At 42.6% G+C, this 24,781-nt stretch overlaps 1 protein-coding gene across 3 annotated transcripts in view; it reads left to right on the top strand.

Annotated features, from left to right (window-relative positions):
- The first annotated feature begins 1,754 nt into the window (after positions 1-1,754).
- The window catches only part of SYP81 (syntaxin of plants 81), a 107,803-nt gene continuing 84,776 nt past the window's right edge, over positions 1,755-24,781 (top strand). For all 3 annotated transcript variants that reach the window (XM_087679736.1, XM_087679735.1, XM_087679734.1), the window contains exon 1: positions 1,755-2,041. In XM_087679736.1, the coding sequence (XP_087535862.1) occupies positions 1,964-2,041 (78 nt within the window). In that variant the 5' untranslated portion in view covers positions 1,755-1,963. The remainder of the gene's footprint in view (positions 2,042-24,781) is intronic.

Genomic DNA, 24,781 nt, shown 5'->3' with positions numbered 1-24,781 from the left:
ACCTATTATTCAAATGTCATTGGATATGAAGCATAAGGCCCATGGAGGATTGGGATAATGGTCTAGTTTTCTTGGGCAATAGGAAGGATGCAAGAATTGAAATGAGAAGTTGAAAAACCACTTTGGTGGTTCCGGATGCAAATCTCTAGCATGCTATAATGAGTTTTAAATTGTCACTTTGCACTCGGACCATAACAAGAACATATGTGCCCCAAAGATGAGTAGGGTTGAATGCATATCCTTGCAACTCTAGACTTGTTATTTATGAAAGTAAGGAAGTATTGAGAGGCTTAGTGAAGATGAGTCAAAAGGGGATATAAGAGCCCATTGTGCACATGCTTGGACCTTGCATGGAATCAATTTCATTGCTAGTGCTCATGATGAATCTTGAGCTATTGCAACAGCTGGAGATGCAAGGGTTTTACGTTCCTTCTAACAAACTTGAGCTTCAAATGACTCCAAGTACAACTTACCACCCACAAATAGATGGTCAATTTGAAAGAGTCAACAAGTGGTTGGAAGTCTATATGTGACATATTTGCATGACACACAAAATGCACAGCATCATTGGATTTATCTTGCAGAGTTTTGTTACATCAATGCATACCACATGTCATCATTTGAGGCTTTATATGGCTACAAGGTTCAAGTACCTTCAACATTGTTTTATGATGAAGCAAATACCCTTGCTAAGGAAGAACTAGAAAAGACGGAGGCCTTAATGAAGCAACGGAAGGAATATATTCGAAAGGCACAAGAGACTATCAAATCTTATGCTAATGATAAGCGAAGGCATGTGAATGGCTATGGTCTCTAAAGGATAACTCCAAAGTGTATTTGCTAATATTTGAAGAGCTAGCTACTTGAGACCCCTAGCTAGCAATGGATCAAGTTGCACCAAGTGCTATTCAATGATCATATTTACCGTCACTCACTAGGTTTGCTCGTGGAGATATGCAAAGTGATGAGTAAAGAGGAGCCTTGGCCACAAGTTTGTGTTTCTATATGGATGTATGACATGCATAGACAAATTCATTCATAGGTTGTCAATACGAGTGTATCTTGAATCTTTGGGTGGCATGAACTATTTGTGTTCACAAATGTTGGTTGGCACGAACTATTTATGTTCACAAATATTGACATAACCTTCAATCAAACTATAGAATATATGATTCAACCTTTAAAGAGGCACCACAAATCCATAGATGTCTTTGATATTAATGATTTGCAAAATTCATTTGTTATACTTGAGTATGCCCTTTCTTTACTAATAGGTGCCTACTTAGAGCCAAGACATACCTAGATCAATTGATCTACGCGTGGCCAATGTAGTCAAGTTAATGCAAGTGTGGCTCAATTGCTTGACTTGTACTCCTAAATTTGTGGGACTCCAGCAAGTGGAAGAAGTATCACCAAAAAGAGTGATACTAGGTAGACTCCAACAAGTCTGAGTATGTGGCCACACACATACACATATAATATATTTGTGGAGATGCCTTTTAAGTGTTTACTCCCTTTGTTAATTATATTCTATTGAGCATGTATGTGTTGTACATGCAGGGTTCATAGAAGTTAAACTTCTATGTGACTAAAACCTTTTCTTGGTGGACCCCGTCCACGCCAAGTAAATGAACTTAGGCGTGGCGGGGCTCTTGGGGCTCTTAAGAGATTCCTATTGCATTTACATTAGAACCTCAATTGATTGTGCAATGCCTTCCATTAATATATCAATAGAATTGGACTTTGTCAAGCGAGTTCTTTTCCTAAGAACAACTGAACTGTTCTACCTAATGGACAGTAAACGATGAAATGAGAGATGCTCTGGTAGCACATTCGTCCAGCGAGGCATCCCTCACGTAAAACGCAACATCCTGCGTAAGAAACTTCGATGCAAGGTCGCTAAAAAGAAGACCTGTGGGTGCAATTCTTAGGGGACTGGCGCACGCTCGGATCAATCTGCAGGATGGGGAACGGACGGGACATCACCGATGAATTCAAAGATTGTGTGCGTGCTGCAGCATTGAAGCAGGGCCTGGACGAGGTTAGGTCTCCTCAGTCCATCTCTCCACTCGTAGCAAATTGCTGACAACTTTATCTTTAATCGAGTGCATGCAGGGGTAATGTATGGCAGTCTTGTTACGTTATGGCTGAACGTTTGGTAGGCGTCCCTTTGTAAGATGGCGATTTTGCCTTTTGGGAAAGCTGATTGCATCCTCATTAAGGTTGTGAGAGCTGGTAGTTCAACAAAGAATAGGTTTTTTGCTTTCTGGATCAATGCAAAAAGGGAAGGAGAAGATGTATCTGAGCAGTGAATGAATCCTGAAATGAATGAATGAAGAAGGTATAGATGTGGGTGCTGAAGGAGCGGTCCTGTCCAACAACCACTGAGTCTCGTGGGAGTGGGCTGAGAGTGCTGTCCTTCATGTATTGATTGATTCAGAGTGCAGCAAAACCACCAAGAATGATGTTGATGAAGTAGACTGGAGCTGAGGGTGATGGAATGCAGCAGCCGAGGGAAGCTGATGACGAAGGATACTAAATATGATATTACGTATGCAATGGGCTGCAAAATGTTGTGCGAGTACATGACGGAAGAGAAACACGAACATCAAGAGAAAAGGAGAAGGGAAAGACAGCAGGAATGGAAGAGAAATTTGCACCAAATCTGAAATGAATGTTGAATACAACAATGGACTGATCAGTCTCTGCACATCACCCACAATGTCAGTGAGGGCATTGGATCAGGCTGAAGATGATGACAGCACCAGAGATGGAGATGAAGGTTGATGTTGGAGCATGCAACCTGCAGGGGGGAGAAGACAATGATCTACCCCAACTACTGGGGGGCTGTAAATAGCCTAATGCCCCAAATCTGACTGACTACGCAAAATGGGCCCAAAAACATTTTGTCGGCCTGATAAAAAACTAACCAATCAGCCATAAATGCACACGAAAATGCTAATGTGGCATCGTGTGAGGCTGATTGCTGATAATTAGGTTGTGCATCCTTTGGTAGGGCTTGAAAATGTTTGCATATAGTGCGCGAACACACCTGACACTAAATGGGGGAAGAAATGCACACAAACCAAATGGCCAAATATAGTTAGAGCTTCAATGTCTCTATTAGACTTTGATGGAGCTCACAACCAAGAGATCACAAATTGACAAAATATGGTAGGCTAACACTCCCTCTGAGATCTTGGGAGTATTTGAAGATCCTACAACCTCATGTGATGAAGCATAGAAGCATGTGGAAGAGGCTTCGTAAAGAGATCCATTGCATTGTCTTTCGTGGGACAATAGGCCACTGCTAACTCAGAGTCCACGATTCACTCCTATACAAAGTGGTACTGAATCTTGATGTGCTTTGTGTGAGCATGAAACATAGGGTTTTTAGCTAGAGCTAAGGCACTCTAGTTATCCATGTGTAGTTGTGTGGCACTTATTTGTGGAAAGTCAATCTCCGTCAACCAAGTGATGGAGTTAAATTGCCTTCTAAGCTGTAGAACAAAGTGCATGATACTCAATCTCCATAGAAGATAAGGCCACAACAAGCTACTTCTTACTATTACATGAGATTGCTTCTAATCTAAGGGAGAAAGCAAAATGTGTAATGGAGTGTTTAGACTCCACATCACTTGCCCAATTTAAATCACTCCATCTAGCAAGAGTAGCACCCTCTCCATACATGATCCCATAGGATTGAGTCCCCTTGTAAGTAGCGCAACATGCATAAAGCATCCGGTGAGCCTATGTAGGAGTCTTCATAAAAAAAGACAACAACTCAACAAAAAAGAGATTTTTGGTCGAGTATAAATGAGCCAGGTCAAGGAGCCAACAAGACACTTATATAGGGTAGCATTAGGAAGGGGATCTTTGGTAGTCACCAATTTGGACTTTGGTTTCATAGGGCAAGAAATAGACTGATATTTAGCCATACTCAACTCCGAAAGACGCTTAGAGATATACTTGCGGTGGGAGATAAAAATGCACCGAGTCATTTAATAGATCTCTAAACCAAGGAAGAAATGAAGGATCCCAGGGTTTGTCATTTCAAACTTCTACTGTAAGATCTCTTAAGTTCGATCAACCTCTTGTGAGTTACTTCTTGTGATAATGAAGTCATCCACATATAAAATGACTAAGACACACATGTCATCTATAACCTTATAATAAAGGTTGGGGTTATGATATAAGCAATAGAAGCCACTTTGTAAGAATAATAGATCAATCCTCTAGTACCAAGCCCTAGGAGCTTGCTTCAAGCCGTAGAGGACCTTTCCAATTTGAAGACATGATCCTTCTTCCCTTGCACAAGGAAACTAGGAAGTTGTGAAACATAAATCTCCTCCTTTAGTATGCTGGTCATGAAGGCAAACTTTACGTCCATTTGAAAGATAGACCAGCAGTGATGGGTTGCAAGAGTCAAAATAGCAAAATAGTAGATATACGGGTTGTAGGTACGAAAGTTTTCGAGTAGTATAAACTTGCCCTTTGAGCAAAACCCTTGGCAACAAGCCTAGCTTTGTGCTTGTCCAAGGAGCCATTAGCTAAGTACTTGGTCTTAAAGACCCAACTCCCAAGTCTGGTTATGCTCGATTGTATCAAGCTCCCCTTGTATAGCACAATGCTATACATCTTATGCAAGAGTCTCATTAATACTAGTAGAGTCATGATTTTGAATAATCCATAACGTAAGAGCTATCCTGTTGTACCTGTATCTTGGGTGATCTACGTGACCCTGAAGGATTCGTAGGAAAGTGAGTCATTCCTGCATTCTTTATGAGTTGCAATGGTAATGGGCTCATCATGTTGTGAGGGAGACCATGAGATCTCCGATATTTGTACTGCACTTGGTTGGGATAGGGACTTTTCTCTCATTGGGTAAAGATACATCCCCTTCATTAGAAGAAGAAGACTTCTTAGAGGGCTCAAGTCTTGCTAAAAGACACATGAGGGGACAGGGAAGGAGTAGTAATACTCGATGAAGAAGGAATAGGAGGAATTGTCAAGGCTGAAAGAGGAGTTGGTGAGGGAGAAAGAGAGGATGGAGGAGGAGGAGTTGAAGATGGAGGAGGGGTGCCAATAGGTAACCTGGAAGGAAGGGAAGGGGTTGGTTTTTTTTTTAAAAGGGGGGAGGGGGAGGATTTGGGTTTTATTCAAAGATGAAGAACCACATGCACAAGAACCATCATCAATCAAGTCATCAAAGACTAGTGTGTCATTAAAGATCATAACTCAAACCAACCTTTTTTCTCCAATAGGGTGGTACTAACCTATTAACACCAATCACAACAAATAATTAATCCATATAAATTGAAATGCACACTTTGCGACTTTAATCTCGAATGAGGGATAGCCCTTTGGCCCCAAAATTGGCATCCCTTGTAGTATTTCTTTAGCTTTTATTGCAAGTGGATGGAGTACAACTGAGATTCTCTGATTCTCTCTGTTAATCCAAGTGCCTCTTGTTGGCAAAACTGACCAGCGAGTCTTCAATCCAATTTGATCCTTGGTTTGCTTGGGGAATTGGCCTTCACTCTACTCCTTGCAGACAAATTTAGTCCCCAATTGACATTGGCTGATTGGCCTCTTGAATCTTCGTGAAATTCTTAAGCTGAAATTTAAGTCCTAGGTCCTCAATTCCGAGCACGCATCCTGGAGGTGGTTGTCAAACCCTAATTTTTGTTGTATATTAGGGTTTAAAATAGAGATTTTCTAATATCTCCACCTTTGATGATTAAAATTGTTAGAAAATGCTGAGGAAGTTAGAAATGGTTGTAGGATGAGAGAGAATGTCAAAGAGAGATTTTAGGCTTCCATCGCAAAAAAACAAAAGAAATCAATTACTGCCTTGTTTAGATAGCCATGAAAGTTGTCTCCAATGATGGAACACACAAAATACGATGTTGTTTGACTGAAATAGCCCTCAAACTACTGTCACCTATTGCTACAGTCTCTTCAGGGCATGTCACTAGCTCGTGGAGGGTCTCTTGCTGGCTGGAAATGGTCTGTCAATTGTTGTAGCAGCTATGGTAGCCTTCTCTTTGTCTCTCTCAGCTTGCACAAGGTTGGAATGATCCTTTTTCTCTCTCCCAGTCTCAAAAACGTCTTTCATCTTGTATGGCAAGTTTTTCCATGTGGTAGTCTTCTAATCCCATTTTTTAACATTATCCAACTTATTAAATTATTTTTTAAAATATTAATTCTTAAAATTAATTTAATAATTATTCTAGTGCTTAAAAAAATAATTCCACTAGCGAATAATTAAATTGGCTAGGCCAATTTGTCTCCCAAGTGTTCCTAAGCAGTTATTGACTCCTAGACGAGCATTAATTAATTAATTAATTCCTAGTCTCTAATGTCACCATTGACATTAGTAGTCAATACAGTGGTCCAAATCCAAATCTAACATCGAGTACCATCTAATACTTGTTAGGCATAAATTATTATAACTTTTGCCCTTGACTCCCATTGTTTCCTTGGGGTCCTAGTTCTGTTACTGTGAAATATTTGTTTGTACATCACATGTGCACCTCAATATTGCACATTTAATTATTAGATAAAAGCATCCAAAAATTTCATGTCACTGTGACAATGGAACCATGAAACCATCCTTCCTTCTTGGAAAGGGTAGTGAAGACCTGATTATGCACTTAATTACAACAATTAAGAAATACACAAAATTGGAAATACAAACTTTACCATACAATCTCAGACATTGTACACCGTGATGGCCCCAAAATTGGCACCTTTTGCAAAATCTCTTTAACTTATTTTGCAAATAAAAGGAGTACAATCGAGATTCTTCAATCTCCTCCTCTATTTCAATTGCCCTTGCTATCATAAACGTTCAGCAAACCTTTGGCTTAGTTTGTCCCTTGAATTTCACCTAGGACTTTGTAGTGACCGGGAGGCATGAAGATCGAGACAGTAGGTGTTTGTTACGTGCAAAGAGACAGAGAGAGAGAGAGAGAGAGAGAGAGAGTAGAGCAAAGAGTGTGCACGATTTTAGGTACAATGACGAGTGTACCACTTTAGGTTTTTAGATAGATGTATATGTGTAAGTACAAGTGCTAAGGGTATGTTCACACTCGAGCACATTTAAAGGCACGAGGGTCTTTATTCCCAACAACCTCCCACCTAAAGACAATTTGCCTTAAGAGGAGAAAAGAATCAGCTAAGCCTAGGTATGTACAAAGCTGAAATACATATATCTATCCAACTCCCATCATCTGTCAGCAATGAGCAAACCACTCTGCTAGAAGACCCTTCGCGAGAAGGTTTGCAGGATTATCATCTGTATGCACTTTGACAAGCTCAATGCTCTTGTTGTCAAGTACATCTCTAATAAAGCGGTACTTCACCTTTATGTGCTTTGTCTTTGGATGAAAGAGAGAATTCCGTGCTAGCATGATAGCACTTTGACTATCACAATGGAGAACAGGTAACTCTGTGATGCCAAGCTTTCCCACCAGACATGGAAGCCATAATGCCTCCTTGCATGCCTTAGTGACAGCCACATACTCTGCCTCTGTAGTAGAGAGTGCAACACACTTTTGTAGCCTGGAGATCCAAGAGATTGCTCCTCCTGTGAAAGTAAACACATATCCAGAAGTGGATTTTCTGCAATCCGCACGACCAGTATAGTCTGCATCCGTGAAGCCAACGACAGATGCCTTGTGCTTTCCAAAATAGATGCACAACTCCTTTGTGCCTTTGAGGTATCTCATAATACCTTTTACTGCATCCCAATGCTTCTTGCCAAGGTTTGCTATGTATTTGCTAACCACTCCCACTGCAAAGGCAATGTCAAGACGTGTAGCAACCATAGCATACATCAAACTACCAACAACTGAGGCATATAGTATCTTGGTCATTTTAGCCTTCTGATCATCAGATGTAGGGCTGTCCTCTGCACTGAGTTTCACATATGGAGGCAATGGAACCCCAATTGTTTCCCCTCCCTCCATATTGAAACACTGCAAAACCTTGGAGATATACTCCTGCTAAGATAGACAGAGTAAGCCTTTCGATCTATCTCTGAGTATTCACATGCCAAGAATGTCATTTGCATCACCAAGATCCTTCATGTCAAAGTTGCCATTAAGACTTTGCTTCAGTGAATTCAAGGCATGAGTATCCTTGCCAGCAATCAACATGTCATCAACATATAGAATCAAGATAATCAGGCTGCCATCTGCTGCCTTCTTAGTGTACAAGTAGTGATCCACTTAACTTCTATGGAAACCTTGAGATCGCATAAATGTATCAAATTTATGATACCATTCTCTTGGTGCTTGTTTCAGCCCATACAAACTCCTTTTGAGTTTATATACCATCTTTTCTTTCCCTTTTTCCACAAACCCTTCAGGCTGCTGCATATATATGTCTTCATGTAGATGACCATGTAAAAATGCAGTCTTTACATCCATCTGTATGAGCTCCATATCTTCAGCTGCAACCAAGCCCAAAATGGTTCTCAATGTAGTCATTTTTACTATAGGAGAGAAGATCTCATCAAAGTCAATTCCATGCTCTTGCTTGTACCCCTTTGCAACCAATCTTGCTTTGTACTTTGGTGAGGAACTAGAAGTGACCTTCATCTTGTAAACCCATTTGCATGGAAGTGTTTTATGCCCTTTAGGTAGCTGCACCAAGTCCCAAGTGCCATTTTTCTCAAGAGATTTCATCTCTGACAACATGGCTCTATATCATTTCTTGCTGTCCTGTCTGTCCATTGCTTCCTTGAAGCAAGACGGTTCACCATAGTTTGTCAACATGACATAATCAGCCACATTATTTACACAAGGAATGAATCTATTAGGTTGTCTAGTGGCCCTAGACGATCTCCTAACCCAATGATCATTGTTTGTGTCAAAAGATGACATACCAAAGAAACAGTAGGGTTTGTGGGGAGGAACACGGAGTGATCTCGGCAAACATGGAGAAGAGAAGAGAAGAGAGAAGAAACTCTGATGAATGAAATGATGAAGTTTTGAATTATGGAGTGAATGTGATATAAGGAAACAAGGGTGCCGTAGTACAAGGAAGATGATGAGGACAGCTACGAACCACGAACCGCAATGTTCTCCTGAAGGGGTGTGAGGGTAGTGGAGAGGTTGGAGAGAAGAGGTGACGGACTGAATGAATCAGCCGTAAGAAATGAATGAGAGAGTGGCCTATAAATAGGCATAGGCAGTCTAGGATGGCGTCTCTTTTTGGGGCTGCAAACCCTAAACTCAAAATACAGTAACGCAAAAACGCAAACTGCGGGTGAAGGGTTTCTCAACACCCCCTCTTAGGCCCAAAAAGGAAAACAAGAGAAGAGTGAGGTGGAGATGCAATGCTATATGTTGAAGAATGCTCATGCAGCAGGTGCCACTTGGACAGTGTCCCTCGTGGGGAAATCGTTCACTTGCCCAAGCGCCCTAGTACAAAGATAAAGAAAACATGCAATGCATAGGAGGAATGTCGGACTTTGTGTGGTGCTGAGAACCATAAGGAAATGCCTGTACTCGATCTCGGGAGGTGGCTCCATGCTGACCAAATGACCAAGGCAAGAAGAGAAGAGGACGAAGAAGATGTAGAGAATCTTGAAGATCCAAGATTTCCACCGGAAAGGGAACATGTAGTAAAGAACAGTAGACAGAGTGAATTGGAGAACCCGGAACTCAACCTCGGGAGAGAAGCCACTAACTCCGTGCATCCATGCTGTAAGGAATACGAAGGCCTTGTTACCAAGTTGCGGTTGAACCTCCCAGGTCCCGATCTAGGTGGTACTTGAAGATCGTGGGTATCAATAGAAGAGATGACTGGTCGAAGACAACCACCCCAAGAAAGTAGAGGATGGGTGAAGAACTTCATGTGGAGTAGATTTCCCCTTTGAGGTGGGAGGTGGAGGGGCCCTCGTTGAAGTCGAAGAAGAAGTAGATGCCCCCTCGCTCCGAAATGTCTGATGACGAAGGAAGTGCTGCTGGCCGTGTTGAAGAAGGTATCTGGGGTGCCGAAGAGCTCCCAGAGGTAGCCTCTTGAACTTGAGTAGTCAAGGGTGGGGAAGGGTGGGGCTCGGAATGAGCAACAGGTGGGCAACAGTCACTGTCTCTCAGTGGAGCAGACTGGGTAGCCGAAGAAGAGGAAGGAGTCAAGCAGCCACTGTCTCTCGTAGGAGTAGACTGACGAGGAGACGGTATCAAACAATCACTGTCTCTCGATGGAGCAGACTGCAGAACCGTAGGTCGTGGAAGCCAATGTACTTGAAAATAAGTGGGAGAAGATTGCCACTGGCATTGCGACGATCTTCGGGAGGTCGTAGTGCCAATCGATCCTCCATGTGCTGTAAAGGACTGAGTGTGCATCGGATGCGTCTTATTGCCTTAAGCATAGTACTCTAATAGCCGATGCAAAACGATCTCTGTGGCCCAGAAAGGAGAGGTGGCATAAGGAGTGCCTAGTGGAAGATGCATATACTCCGGGGGGGTGGGGAGCAAAGGTCGAAGTTGGCAAGCATCGGTGGTGTGTCCGGTGATGCCACAATAGGAGTACCCAATAGTCTGGACATCTGTTGGTAAAGAAGCCATGGATACCAGTGTGCCTTGCTGAAGAAGGAAGAGGTCAGGCACCATGAACCACGAACCGCAATGTTCGCCTCAAGGGGTGTGAGGGCAATGTGAAGCACGAACCGCAATGTCCGTCTCAAAGGGTGGGAGGGTAGTGAAAGGGTTGGAAGTGAGTTGCTAGTGGGAGGAGGATGTGACCAGCAGTAAGAGGTTGCAACCAGTAGAAAAACGCAGGTGAGGAGAGAGAGATACTCAAAACACAAGCAGGATAGCTTGTAGGAGAAAGAAAGACTAAAAACGTAGGTAGCAGGTGGGAGAAAAACTAAAAACGCAGGTAGAACAGCCTGCAGGAGAGAGAAAGACTAATAACGCATGCAATACATCTTGCAGGAGAGAGAAAGACTAAAAACGCAGGCAGCAGGACTGAGATGACGTGGCAGGCTGTACGGCAGCAGGTCTGCATAGAAACAACAGTCACCTAGCTGAAATCAGCTCCAAATTGCGTGAAGAGGGCTGGAAATCAGGTGCCAACTGATGGAGACAGCAATGGACAGCTTTGGCTGAGATGTCCTCCGCGAACGGGGTGTGGGCAGCAAGCTGAAACACCTGAAATCTGCAAAAACGAGATTTTGATGCAGTGGAAGAAGAAGAGAAGTGGATGCTGAACCCGCCACCGGTCTTTGCCTTCACTGGAGTGGAGGATCTTTGTCGCTGTTTGAGCAGATCCACCTCTGATACCATGTCAAAAGATGACGTACCAGCAAGACAATAGGGTTTGCGGGGAGGAACACGGAGTGATCTCGGCAAACATGGAGAAGAGAAGAGAAGAGAGAAGAAACTCTGATGAATGGAATGACGAAGTTCTGAATCAATGTCAGGGAGAACAGGATCGAAGCTCAGCACAAAAAACTAGTAGACAGTAGAGAGTGAAGCACGACACCCAATACGATAGACTAAAAGAGTGTAAACTGAAAGTAGGTACAACCCTTAAACCTTAGGGTTGTAGGGGGGTGTTTACACCCGAACATGGTAAGTGCCCGTAAGTGTGCCATAAGCACATACGAAATAATACCATAAGTCGGGGGAAAAAAAAACCTCTCCTACCGAGAGTAAAAAGTGTCCGAGTGTCCTACTGATCACTGACACTCCTATGTGAGCGTAGGCGTAAGTGAGGCGTGAGCGAAATACCCAACAAACCCCCCTAGAGTGAAGAGTGATCAAGAGTACAAGGATCATCCGCCACCAAAGGAGATCAAATTTAAAGCATGGCGAAATGCTTCAAATTTTTCACGAGGAAGAGCTTTGGTGAAGATATCTGCCACATTACTGGTGGTAGGACAATAGACAAGGTTGATATCACTTGTATATAGCCTCTCTCTGACAAAGTGATAATGTATCTCAATGTGTTTCGTGCGTGCATGAAACACTGGGTTTCGTGCCACTGCAATGGCACTCTGACTGTCAGTGAACAAAGGAGTAGGCTCCGTAACAGATACATCCAGATCAGCTACTAAGCATCTAATCCATATGCATTCGACTGTGGTAGTGAAAGCTGCCTTGTATTCAGCTTCACATGACAATGTGGCAATAGTGGACTGTTTCTTGCTAAGCCAAGATATGCAGGATGAGCCAAGAAAGAAACAATTGCCACTAGTGGAGTGACGTGAATCATTATCACCAGCCCAATCAAAATCACTATAAGCTTGTAACTGCAGTGGTCCCCCCTTGGCTTAAAGCAATCCAAGAGATCTAGTACCTTGCAAGTAACGGAAGACACGCTTAACAGCTTGCCAATGAAATTGCAAACTGTATGTCTAGCCTAGTGTTGCATAAGTAAATAAGATATCTAGCTGCTGGAGCCTATGTGTGTATATCAAACAAATCACTATCATCATGTAGTGACAGTTTAAGTCCAGGCTCCATTGGTGTACAAACTGGCTTGCAATCTTGTAAGCCAAACTTCTTAAGAAGTTTATCAATGTATCTTGATTGTGATAACCCAATACCTCTAGCATCATGTATGAACTGAATGCCCAAGTAATAATGCAAAGACCCCAAGTCTTGACATGTCAAAAGTTTGCTGCAAATTTTGTTTAAATGCTGAAATCTGATCAGCATGTGTACGTGTAAGCAAGAGATCATCAACATAAAGACAAATGATCAGCATGAATCCCCCCTCTTTACATATGTAAAGGGTAGACTTAGATGAGCTATTTAAGAACCCTTGGCTAAGTAAGAAAGCATCTATCTTTGCATACTAAGCTCTAGGAGCTTGTTTGAACCATACAAAGCTTTTTTCAGCTTGCAGACCAAGTGTTCCAAGCCCTCAACTGCAAAACCAATGGGCTGCTGTACATATACTTCCTCGTGAAGAGTTCCCCATGTAAAAATGCAGTTTTAATATCCAATTGATGTACAGTCCATCCATAATGAGCAGCCAAAGCAACCATAGACCTAATGGTCGTCATACGGGAAGTAGGAGCAAATGTCTCCTCATAGTCAATGCCTTTTTTCTGTGCATAGCCTTTAGCTACAAGCCTTGCCTTGTATTTGTCAATGGATTCATCTGCATTCCGTTTCAGCTTGTAGACCCATTTTGTTTCAATGGCTTTCTTCCCAAATGGCAAAGACACCAAATCCCATGTTTGATTCTTAGTGATAGAATCCAATTCAGCTTTCATTGTTGCCATCCAATGCATACTCTGTTGTGCATCTTCAAAACATTCAGGCTCCTCATCATCAAGGGTGCGTGCTGCCATAACAAACTCCATGGTATGTGTAGTATCATGCATACGAGCTTGCCTTCTAGTACGACCAGCCATGGGTGCATCCAGATGACTATCTTTCATAGTTTGTAAATACCATCTAGGCATTTGTCTTGCCTCTTGACTGTGCATAAGCTCTTACTGAATTTCAGTTTCAGCACTTTGCTGAATATTCAGATCAGCCAATGGCTGATTTTCTGCATTTTCCAAAGGAGTAGTTGGCTGAACATTGAGTTCACTTGCTGAAACTCTAGCTGAATCACCAAATGTAATGGGCAGCAGCCCTTCAAATACATCACAGGCAGCCTGATATGTGTCTAAACCAGCCAGGGACAATTCTGATTTTTCATCAAATAGTACATCCCTATTGACAAACATCTTTTTAGAAACAAGATCATAGAGTCTGTAGCCTTTGCTCTCACTGCTATATCCCATAAAAATGCATTTAACAGCCTTGTTATCCAACTTTTTCTTGAGTACCTTTGGAATATGTGCATATTCAAGGCACCCAAAGATACGAAAGTGTCCAACAGAAGGTTTCTGGCAGTTCCAAGCCTCAAAAGGTGTAATTTTTTTCAAAGCTTTGGTGGGACATCTGTTCAAAACATGGCAAGCACACATGATGGCTTCCATCCAGAAACTGTGAGGCAAGCTCTTTGCCTTCAACATACATTTGGCCATCTCCATGAGTGACCGATTCTCTCTCTGCAACCCCATTCTGTTGTGGGATATAAGCAGTAGTGTATTGATGGACAATGCCCTTCTGCTTCAAAAAGGAATTCAGGATAGAGAACATGTATTCCCCTCCTCGGTCCGAACGGAGAGTCTTAATTTTACAACCATATTGGTTTTCAACAAGTGCAATAAAAGCCAAGAATGCATCATACACTTCTGACTTTTTGACCAAAGAGTAGACCAAAATCGAGTAAAGTCATCAATAAAAGTCACAAAATAGTAGCATCCTCCCAATGACTTTGTTTGCATACGCTCACGTACAGCTGAATGTACTAATTGCAACTTGACCGTTGCTCGAAAAGCAACATCACGGGGAAACGAAAAACGATGCATTTTTCCCAAAATACATCCTTCGCACAAGTGCTTAGGAGGTCTCTCTAGTAGAGGTAATCCATCTAGCATCTGCGTACGTTGTAAGATCATCAAGTTGCCAAAGTTCACATGCCCCATCCTAGCATGCCATAACTCTGCCTGTATCATAGCAGGAGTAAGAGTGGATGTCAAATACGCTGACTGATCAACTGAAAGAGCATCCAACTTGTATAACCCATGACATAAAGTGCCTGTCAAGACCAAAGTCATGTGTTCTTTGTCTCTCACCATGCATCGGTCATCATCAAATGTGACTTGCAATCCACAATGTGCCAAAGAAGAGATAGAGAGTAAATTATTCTTTATGCGTGGCACAAATAAAGCATCTTGTAGGCGGAGAATAGAGCCATCAATGGCTGTGAGCACAATCTCCCCAATACCTCTAACAGGGTATAATGCATTGTTGGCACACTGTATAGACTTGCCAACTGGAGCTGCATGAACAGATACAAATAAATCTCTGCGAGATATAATATGCCTAGAAGCACCACTGTCAAAAAACCAAGTGTCTACATCCTCACTAGAGCTGAATGCCCGATTTGTCCAAGAGGTGTTATAACGGCATGTGTAAAAACAAGTCCTTGTCTGCAACAAAGGACGCGGACTCAGTAGCAGTGGAGGGAGCATCAGAAACAGACATTTCTGACTCATTTTTCTTCTCTTTGGCAATGCGCTTTCTGCACTTAGTGATGTAGTGGCTTGGCTTCTTGCAATAATGACATTTGCTCTTTTTGGCTTGCGTGCCCCCTTGTTTTTTGTTTGCCTATGATGTGCTAGAAGTCCCAGAGCTTTGCAAAGCATTCTTCACTTGGCTGCCTTTGCCCTTTTGTCTAGCCATAAAAGCTTGCTCAGAGGCTATAGCATCCATACCACTATTTCTCCATGTTTGCTTCTCTCTAGAAGCAAACTGACTAACTGAAGAAAAGTGATTGGTTGCGCGGCAATCCTCATGGTGAGGTTTAAGGCTGTATGAAAAGCCAAGTACGAAGGAGGTAATGAGTTCAAAGTGGTAGATATCATCTGTGTATCCGAATAGTACTCATCAACATTCATGAGTTGCTCTCGCAAGTCCTGAATTTTGTTCAAGTGATCCTGAATAGAATCACCTTTATCCATTTTCAATGTCTCTATTTCTTTCTTTAAGAAAGAGATGCGAGTCTCATTCTTGCCTGCAAACATCTGCTCCAAAGTTAGCCAAGCTTCTCGTGAAGAAGCTGCTGAACGAATGTGGGGGATGATTGATCGTTGAACTGCCAATGCAATCAGCGACAAAGCCTGTGCATCCCGTGTATCCCATGCTTTTTGAGCTGCTGTTCTTTGGGGAAGTGGCTGAAGTGGAGCAAGCTGAGGTGCCTGTGGTGCACGTCCTCCTGGAGGAGTAGCTGGAGCCACAACTCCAGGTCGAGCTTCTTCTCCACTGACATAATCCCAAAGATTTTTGGCCACTAGTACATTCTTCATCATGAAGGATCAAAGTGAATAGTTATTTCCATCCAATCTGTCCTCCTTGGATACATAGGTGAAAACATCTCCTCCCTGATTTGCCATGATTTTCAATTACCAAAAAATGCAAAAGAGCAATGTTGGAGTAGGACTACACTGGAAATCTGAAAATTTCTAGAAATTGCAGGAAATAACTTTTTGCAATTAGTGTACAGAGGTGCACTTTGTCAAAACTGTCTGTTATGCATGTAGTCCAACGTGCGATCAGTGTGCAGCAACACTGTACCAGCAAAATCCCCAAATTTTCTTTCCTCGGGTTGGTCAAAACAGTCTGTTAGTGATTGTAACTGCAGTGCGTATGCCAATGTTCCCAGAAAACATAAAAGCCCCAAAATTTTTGATGAATGTGCCCAGAAATTCGCATCAATTGTGTCCTTGACATGTATCCTGAATTCTGTGCCTGTGGCGTGGGAACCACTGCTTCCAGGAATTGCAGGAAGTTTAAAAAAAAAAAAAAAACCAGAAAGATATTGGGTCTGAGCTGGCGATGATTGACGACTGACGGGCTAGTGCTAGACGTCGGGCGACGAGCTGGAGCTAGCAGCGCTGGCAGGAAGGGCACCAGACAGGCGACACAGTAGGCAAAAGTCTCGTAGCACCACAGGGGCGTTTGGAGACTAGCGAGTGGGTGTAGAAGGTTGGAGCGGCGTGGTCAAACAGGAACGATTGAGCAGGCAAGGGCCCAGGTAGAGTCTTGGTAAGAGGGAGAAGGCTGGTGCTGTTCCAAGCAGGGGCGAGGTTAGGCGGCTCCAGGAAGCAGGTCGAGCTGCTGTAAGTCGTGGTGAATCTGAGGGGGGGCAAAGTTGGATTGAGCCAGAAGTTCCCAAAGGCTGAGCAGAGCTGAGTTGAACGGAACCTCAATTGAACAGAGCCTCTGCTCTGATACCAAATGTGAGGGAGGCCAGGATTGAAGCTCAGCATAGAAAACCAGTAGACAGTAGAGAGTGAAGCACGACACCCAATACAATAGACTGAAAGAGTGTAAACTGAAAGTACAAGGTACAACCCTTAAACCTTAGGATTGTAGGGGGGTGTTTACACCCGAACACGGTAAGTGCCTGTAAGTGTGTGTCATAAGCACATACGAAATAATACCATAAGTCTTCGGGAAAAAACCTCTCCTACTGAGAGTAAAAAGTGCCCAAGTGTCCTACTGATCACCGACACTCCTATGTGAGAGTAGGCATAAGTGAGGCGTGAGTGAAATACCCAACATCATGGAGTGAATGGGATACAAGGGTGCCATAGCACAAGGAAGATGATGAGGACAACCACGAACCATGAACCGCAATGTCCTCTTGAAGGGGTGTGAGGGTAGTGGAGAGGCTGGAGAGAAGAGGTGACGGACAGAATGAATCAGCCATAAGGAATGAATGAGAGAGTGGCCTATAAATAGGCATAGTCAGTCTAGGATGGTGCCCCTTTTTGGGGCTGCAAACCCTAAACGCAAAACATAGAAACACAAAAATGCAAAAACGCAAACTGTGGTTGAAGGGTGAAGGGTTTCTCAATAGTTTTCTGGTTGAGCAGCATTTTCAGCTTGCTGTCCTGGCATTTCAGCGTGCAAATCAGCATTAACAGCTTGCTGTCCTGGCTGTTCCTGCACATGTAGTGGCTCATTATCATGGGCAATAGCTGGCTGATCATTTCCAGCATTACTTTTTGCATTTACAGGTTCATTTATAGTAGGTATTTGCTGCTGTACGGCAGGCACATTTTGCTGTCCAAAAGGTATTTCTTCTCAGAATACAGCCCTATGGACCTCCTCAGTCTTTTCGGGCTGTTTATGCATGCGATCTTCCCGGAGGATAACATCATTGCTGCGTACTACTTTCTTTTTCTCGGGATCCCACAGTCTATATCCCATTTAATCCTCATCACCATATCCTAGGAAAATGCATTTACAGGACTTTGGCTTAAGTTTTCTGCTTTTTTCTTTACGAATGTGCACAAAAGCCTCGCAGCCAAACACTTTCAGGTGAGCATATGAAGGTGGCTTGCCCGACCATACTTCTTGGGGAACTCCCCCCCCCTGAAAGACCTGTTTGGTGACCGATTAATCAAGTGTACGGGTGTCATAACAGCCTCTGCCCAAAAACCATGGGGTAATGCAACATGAGACAGCTTCGTACGGACCTTATCCTGTATGGTCCGATTCATACGCTTTGCAACTTCATTTTGGGGTGGATTATGAGGGGCAGTGAGCTCCCTCTTTATCCCTTTGCTGTCACAAAATGCCTAAAAGGCCTTGGACACATATTCCCCACCATTATTAGAGCGAAGACAGTTGAGTGTCTTATCAGTTTGATTTTTAACCAATGCTAAGAAATTTTTGAACTTGTCAAGTACTTTATCTTTGCTACGAATAGGATAAACCCATACCTTTCGTGTAGCATCATGGACAAAAGTGAAAAAATATTTCTTTCCCCCTAAAGATAATCTTGGCATCTGACATACATCTGAATGTACTAACTCTAGAGGAGAAGATTTTAAAGAAAGAGACTTTTTATGAGATGTCTGTGCATGTTTACCATAAATACAATGATCACAATGCTCAAAATCAGCATTACGAAGACAAGGCAAGTAACCCAAACGAGAAAGCACTATCATTCCTGTTTGACTCATGTGTCCCAACCGGCCATGCCACAAAGAAACGCTTGGCTGCTTGGTCACAGCAACAACATGATCACTCACACTAGATACACGGAGAGGATGCAAAGTATCACTTTTACAACCTATGGCAATCACTCTAGATCCCTTACAGATCTTCCATTTTCCATCACCAAAGGTGGTATGAAAACCATTATCATCTAGCTGATTGTGCTAATCAAGCTCTTCTTGATCTGAGGTACATGCTGTACATGCTGAAGTGTAAAGACAGAGCCATGCTGAAACTGTAACTGCACACTACCAATACCTGCAATGTCACATGCATAGTTGTCCCCAAGATGGACAACACCATGTTAACCCCCTGTATAGGCAGAGAACCACTCTCGATGAGGGGTAACATGAAAGGAAGCACCCGAATCGAGAATCCAGGTATGCATGTCATCATCTGTATCTGCAAGTAAAGCATGTGCACCAAAGTGTGAAGAGACCAAAAGTACATCATTCCCACTATCCTCACTATCATGAGTGACTACATTCACCTCTTCAATTTTGACAGTGCTCTTCTTGGGTTGACCCTCTTTTTTCTCTTTCTTGCTATCATCTGTCTTCTTGCCCTTTCCTTTCTCTTTCTTCCATTTGTAGCAATCACGTTTAAAGTGACCATTCTTACCACAATGGTGGCATTCAATATCTTTGCCATGTGATTTACTGCATCCCTTGCTAGCAGATTTGCCTTTTTGCTGTGATCTGCCCCTAGTATGCAAAGCACTAGAAGACTTACTGGATGCATAGTTCTGCCGATTCATTTCTTCCATGAGTAGAGCACTCTCTACATCAACATACAAAAGAATCGCATTGGAATTGCTCATAGCAGTCCTGAATGTATCCCAACTCTCTAGAAGAGTGCAAAGCAAGAACGTAGCCTTAAATTCTTCATCAATCAAGAACTTCAAGGCAACCAGCTGGCTGAAAATAGAGTTAAACTCACTCAAGTGAGTAGACATTGCTGTACCCTCTTTCATGCGCAAATCCATAAGCTTTTTCAGCCAATACACTTTGCTTGCAGCACTCTTTTGAGCATATAGTTCTTCTAGTCGAGTCCATATAGCATATGCAGAATCCCAAGCTTCTTTATGTGCATGAGATTACTGCTGTCACTGCTGCTAGCCATGATTTTCAGCCCAAATGTGACAAAAAAATTAGCAAATGCAGGCCCAAACTGTCACCCTAGTGACCAAGGTACAAACAAGTACCAACCAACAATAAATGAACACGTAGAAGCAGAGATTTCAGATCTGTAAATAAATTTTCAGAAGCACCGAACCATGTGCTACAGCATTCGTTGTTCCAAGGGCATATACATCACATTACATGAGAAATCCCAAATTTTAGCTGCAATTTCTGTTGTACATGTACCCACGGGCATAAAATTAGACACACACGATCAAAAGCCCCAAAATTTTTGTGCTCAAAGCATCAACCACGCATTTGCATTTTCTCTGTCATGCATAGAACATGCCAATTTTGCCAAGATAGAGCAATTTCAGCAAAACTCCCAAATTTTCCAAGTGTTGGATGTCCAAATTACACGGAATTGAACCTGCATGTACATAAAAGGACCAAATGGTGCACAAATTTTGCCCAAACTGCAAAAGCCCTAAATTGCATGGGGTCCAATGTGCATCAATGTCGAGAAATTGGATAAATTTCAGCCCTATTTGTGCATGCACATGAAAAATCCCAAATGTCGGAGGCAAAATGTCACAAATTCTTGCAATTTTTGAGACAGATATCACTGCTGCATTTTGCTCGTAGCAAAATTGGACAAATCCCCAAATTTTCCAAGTCCTGCGTGCACTAATTTCAGTGAAATTGAAAGAATTTCACTAAGATGTGAAAAAGCCTCAAAATTCTTGGGTAAATGTGCACCGACTTTGCAATTTCTGAGTTAGATTGTCCAGTTCTACGTTAAGATCCCAAATTCGGGAAAACTCCCAAATTTCTAGGCTTGGATTGCATGAAAATTTGAAGATGTGCCTCCACTCATGACCCTCAGTAGGGTAACTTCAGGAAAAAGGAATTTTGAAGGAAAAAAAAAGTTGAATGACAAGTCAATGGATCCGTCGTGCAAGTCGCCGCGTGGTACTTGCTGTCTCGTCGTGTGTGGAGGCCCGTCGCGTGTGGAGCTCGTCAGTTGTTGAGCTTGACATCCTGTCCCCGTTGCTCATCCGGTGCCCCACTCGTCCCGTTGCACACTCTCCTCGCTGGAGTCTGGCCTTGTCGCACACTCTCCACGCTGGGGGCCAGGTGCACACTCTCCACGCTGGAGCCTTCAGTAGCTCACGACCCGTCGCCTGTGACAAAATGTCGCATGATTCAGGCTACAGCTCCTGTCAGTTGCCTGTCTGATTGGCAACACATCAGTTGCTTGGCAACTAACTGCTACACGATTGCTTGTTAGGTTAGAAAACGGCCTCACGACCTGCTCGCCTGTCCTACTCGAACTCCGAGAGGTACGAACGCCTAAACCGCAGCTCTGATACCAGTTTGTAGTAACCGGGAGGCACGAAGATTGAGACAGTAGGTGTTCATTACGCTCGGAGAGATAGAGAGAGTGAGAGAGAGCACAGCAAAGAGTGTGCACGATTTTAGGTACAATGACGAGTGTACCACTTTAGGTTTTTAGATAGATATATATGTGTAAGTACAAGTGCTAAGGGTGTGTTCACACCCGAGCACATTTAAAGGCACGAGGGCCTTTATTCCCAACGGACTTGTCTTAAGTTGACCCTCGATTGGCCAAATGTTGCCCCAAATCAATTGGGATGGGCAAACATATAAAATCTTTGGCAATTCCTCGAACTCTATCTATTGATTTCAGTCTCCAATGCCTCTAATTGCTGGCATGGGTCCCAAGCTGGCTGGTAAACCCTAATTCCTGCTGCAGTTAGGGTTTTACAGCAGAAATTCTCTTGCCGTCCACCAAATTTGGCTGAGACTTGCTCCAAATGGCTGAGAATGGCAGAGCATAGGTTGGAGAAGGTGCACTAGTATATACTATTAACTTGTCTCCTGCTGCAATACTAGCAGGAGCTGCTGGCTCTCTTCCAATATTTGTGTGCTACTATCCCCCCCCACTGGCCATAATATAATACATCTCATCAGCCCCGATCATTAACCGTGCTAGCTTCTGAATCAGCTAATTACTGGCGGCTGTACCACAAGATAAGGAGTGAGTCATCAGTTGATCGGGTACATGTTGCTCATATAGCTACCAAGAGGAGTACTATAGTGGCAGCGCTGCTAGCGCAATTGTCGATTAGGATGATGATGAAGATGATGTTGATGGCGGCTATGATGCTAGAGAATACTGTAGAGTGAGAAATTTTACTGTTTCTTTGTGAGAAGCCCTTGGAAATGGCTGCTGCCCTATCCCAACTGCCTAGAAGATTGTTGCTTGCTGCTAGGATGAGCAATAAATGTTTTCGCCAGCATCAAGTTGCTGTCGCCTAAGGCTAGAGATGTCAAAAATGCTGTTGCCAACCTCAACTAGACATTTGCTGCCGTCACCAGCCTCAAAAGGCTCTCCCACAGCTGAAAAATTGATAAGCAGCTTGTTCTTCCTGTCCTTGCTGGTCATTAGCATGTTGTGGCCTTGAAGGACCCGCTTCTTGGTCAACAACCACATTTTCTCCTTGTTGTCCATCCTATAACCCGGTTCCAAGATTAGGCATTGTATTTTCCCCTTCATTATGTGCATTTTCAAAATTACATGTATCATCATTGCTTGATTCCATCTCATAGTAAGTTGATATACTTGCTGTAAGTGCTTAGTTGAGCTCAAATTCAACATTAGCACAAAGCTTTTGGCTTGCAATCAAGTGCCTCGGATACACCAAGTCAAAGTATTTGATGGCATCCCGGCAATAAAACCATGAAACCAACTTTCCTCCTTGGATAAGGTGGTACTAATATCATGGGGATGTGTCTTTTTGAAACCTCACTTAACATGTGGATGAATTTTTAATCACATGGCTAAGTAAATGTTGCACATGTGAAGTGTGATTGTGATTAGAGTAAATTTACGAGTTTGAGACCGAGGAAATCATGGATGTCAAAGGCAAAAGTTGCTATAAGTTATGCTGCACAAGTACTTGATGGTATTTGGTACCAGTGGTTGGCCTAGGTCATTCATTTGGCCATAAGTGTCAGTTATGACATTAGAGAAGTGGCGTTTAATGGTACCTAATACCAATCTAATGGTTAAAGATAGCGCAAATACACTCGGGAATGGAAGTTGCCTAGCCAATTTAATTATTGTCTAGTTAATTTTTAATCACATGGTTAAGTAAATGTTGCACATGTGAAGTGTGATTGTGGTTAAAGTAAATTTACGAGTTTGAGACCGAGGAAATCATGGGATGTCAAAGGCAAAAGTTGCTATAAGTTATACCGCACAAGTACTTGATGGTATCTGGTACCAGTGGTTGGCCTAGGTCATTCATTTGGCCATAAGTGTCAATTATGACACTAGAGAAGTGGCGTTTAATGGTACCTAACACCAATCTGATGGTTAAAGATAGCGCAAATACACTCGGGAATGGAAGTTGCCTAGCCAATTTAATTATTGTCTAGTTATATTTTTTTTGGGCACCAAAATAATTATTAGATTAATTTTCAGTACTTAAAGATTGAAAATTAATATTTAATTATGGATAATATTGAAAAAACCATTTTGGAAGGTTGCCACTTTTCAGAAATGCCCATCCAAGATTGAAAAACGTCTTTAGAGATTGGAGAGAGACGTTTTAATGCATTCAGCTTGCAAGAGAGAGGGAGGAGATATTGCTGGTCTGATTTGCAGCCATTGGAGGACCTTTTGAAGTAGCCAAGGGTAGGAAAAAACTGGTCAATAGCAAGAGGCAGCATCTACAAGTTGTTGAGATATGACAACAGCAGTAAATCATTGATTTTTTTCAGTTATTCGTGAAGAAATTCTGAATTTACTCTCTTCTTAGCATTGTCTCTCCTCTCCCAGTCTTTCTACTGCTTTTCTTTGAAGATTACAGCATTGAGATCACTAGAGGGAGAGAAATTTCAGAATTCTCTATTGTAAACCCTAACATGCAGTAGAAACTAGGATTTAGCAAGAGCCTTGAGAAACATGCCAAAAATTGGAAGCTTCAAGACTTGGATTTAACATGGTTGAAGCTGCTTTTAATCAAATTCAAGTGGAGGGACCAGTAAATCAATGAATTTTGGGCATTTTCCATATTCATCAAAGTGGGTGAAGGCCAATTGATTGCCCAAATCAGATTGAAGATGTGTGGTCATTTTGGACAGCAAGGGGAGTTGGAATACCGAAAGGGATTGGGAGAATCCCGTTGTACATCAACTTTTTATTCAATGAAGTTAAAGAAATACCGAGAGGGGCACTAGTTTTGGGGCCAACAGGGTGTCCATTGTCCAAGATTGTAAGTTAATTTGCATTTCTCAAATTTTTAATAAATGTTGCTATTGTAACTACATTGTAACAAGGGAATTACCACCTATCCATTGAAGGAAGACTGGTTTTATGGCTCCATTGCTGGGACACCACTCAATCCCTTAATTTGGTGGGCCCGAGGCATCTGATTGCAAGCCAAAGCTTTGTTCTAGTGTTGATTTTTACTCTCAGCTAAGAAATTACAACAATGTGTCTTTATATAGTGACATGGACTCAAGTAGTGATGATGCCTCTCAGTATAAACATTCACATGGGAATGAACGAAATGCAATGCATGGTCTTGGACAAGGCTCAGACCATGGACAACAAGCTGAAAATATTGCTGTTGGGCAAGATGCATTGCCTTTAAGGCATAAGGAGGCTGATGACCAGCAAAGTGAAGAGGAGTTTGATGACTAGTTCTAGAATTGGATGAGGACAACAACAAATCTCTTTGTTGAACTTGCAAAAGATCCTCAATTTACCCAATTTTTGAATCCTTCAAATAAGGGCAGCAAAGGCAAAAAGAAGAAGACGACTTCTATACTTCGGGACAACAAGATGCACCGAAGATAATGCCAAACCTTTCATTTGAAGCTCCCAAAGATGCTAATGAAACAAAACAGTTGGTACCTATGGGACAAGAAATGCAAATGCAAGGCCATCACGGAAGTGCCAATCCAATGGATTTTGGACAGCCAAGCATGCATACTATAGTGGCACAGCTAGGATATTTTGGTGGATGCATGATT

This window comes from Lygodium microphyllum, chromosome 6, assembly GCF_053477565.2.
Source record: "Lygodium microphyllum isolate KBCC chromosome 6, Lygodium_microphyllum_v1.1.10, whole genome shotgun sequence".
Classification (NCBI taxonomy): Eukaryota; Viridiplantae; Streptophyta; class Polypodiopsida; order Schizaeales; family Lygodiaceae; genus Lygodium; species Lygodium microphyllum.
This window is presented reverse-complemented; position numbering and strand designations above follow the sequence as displayed.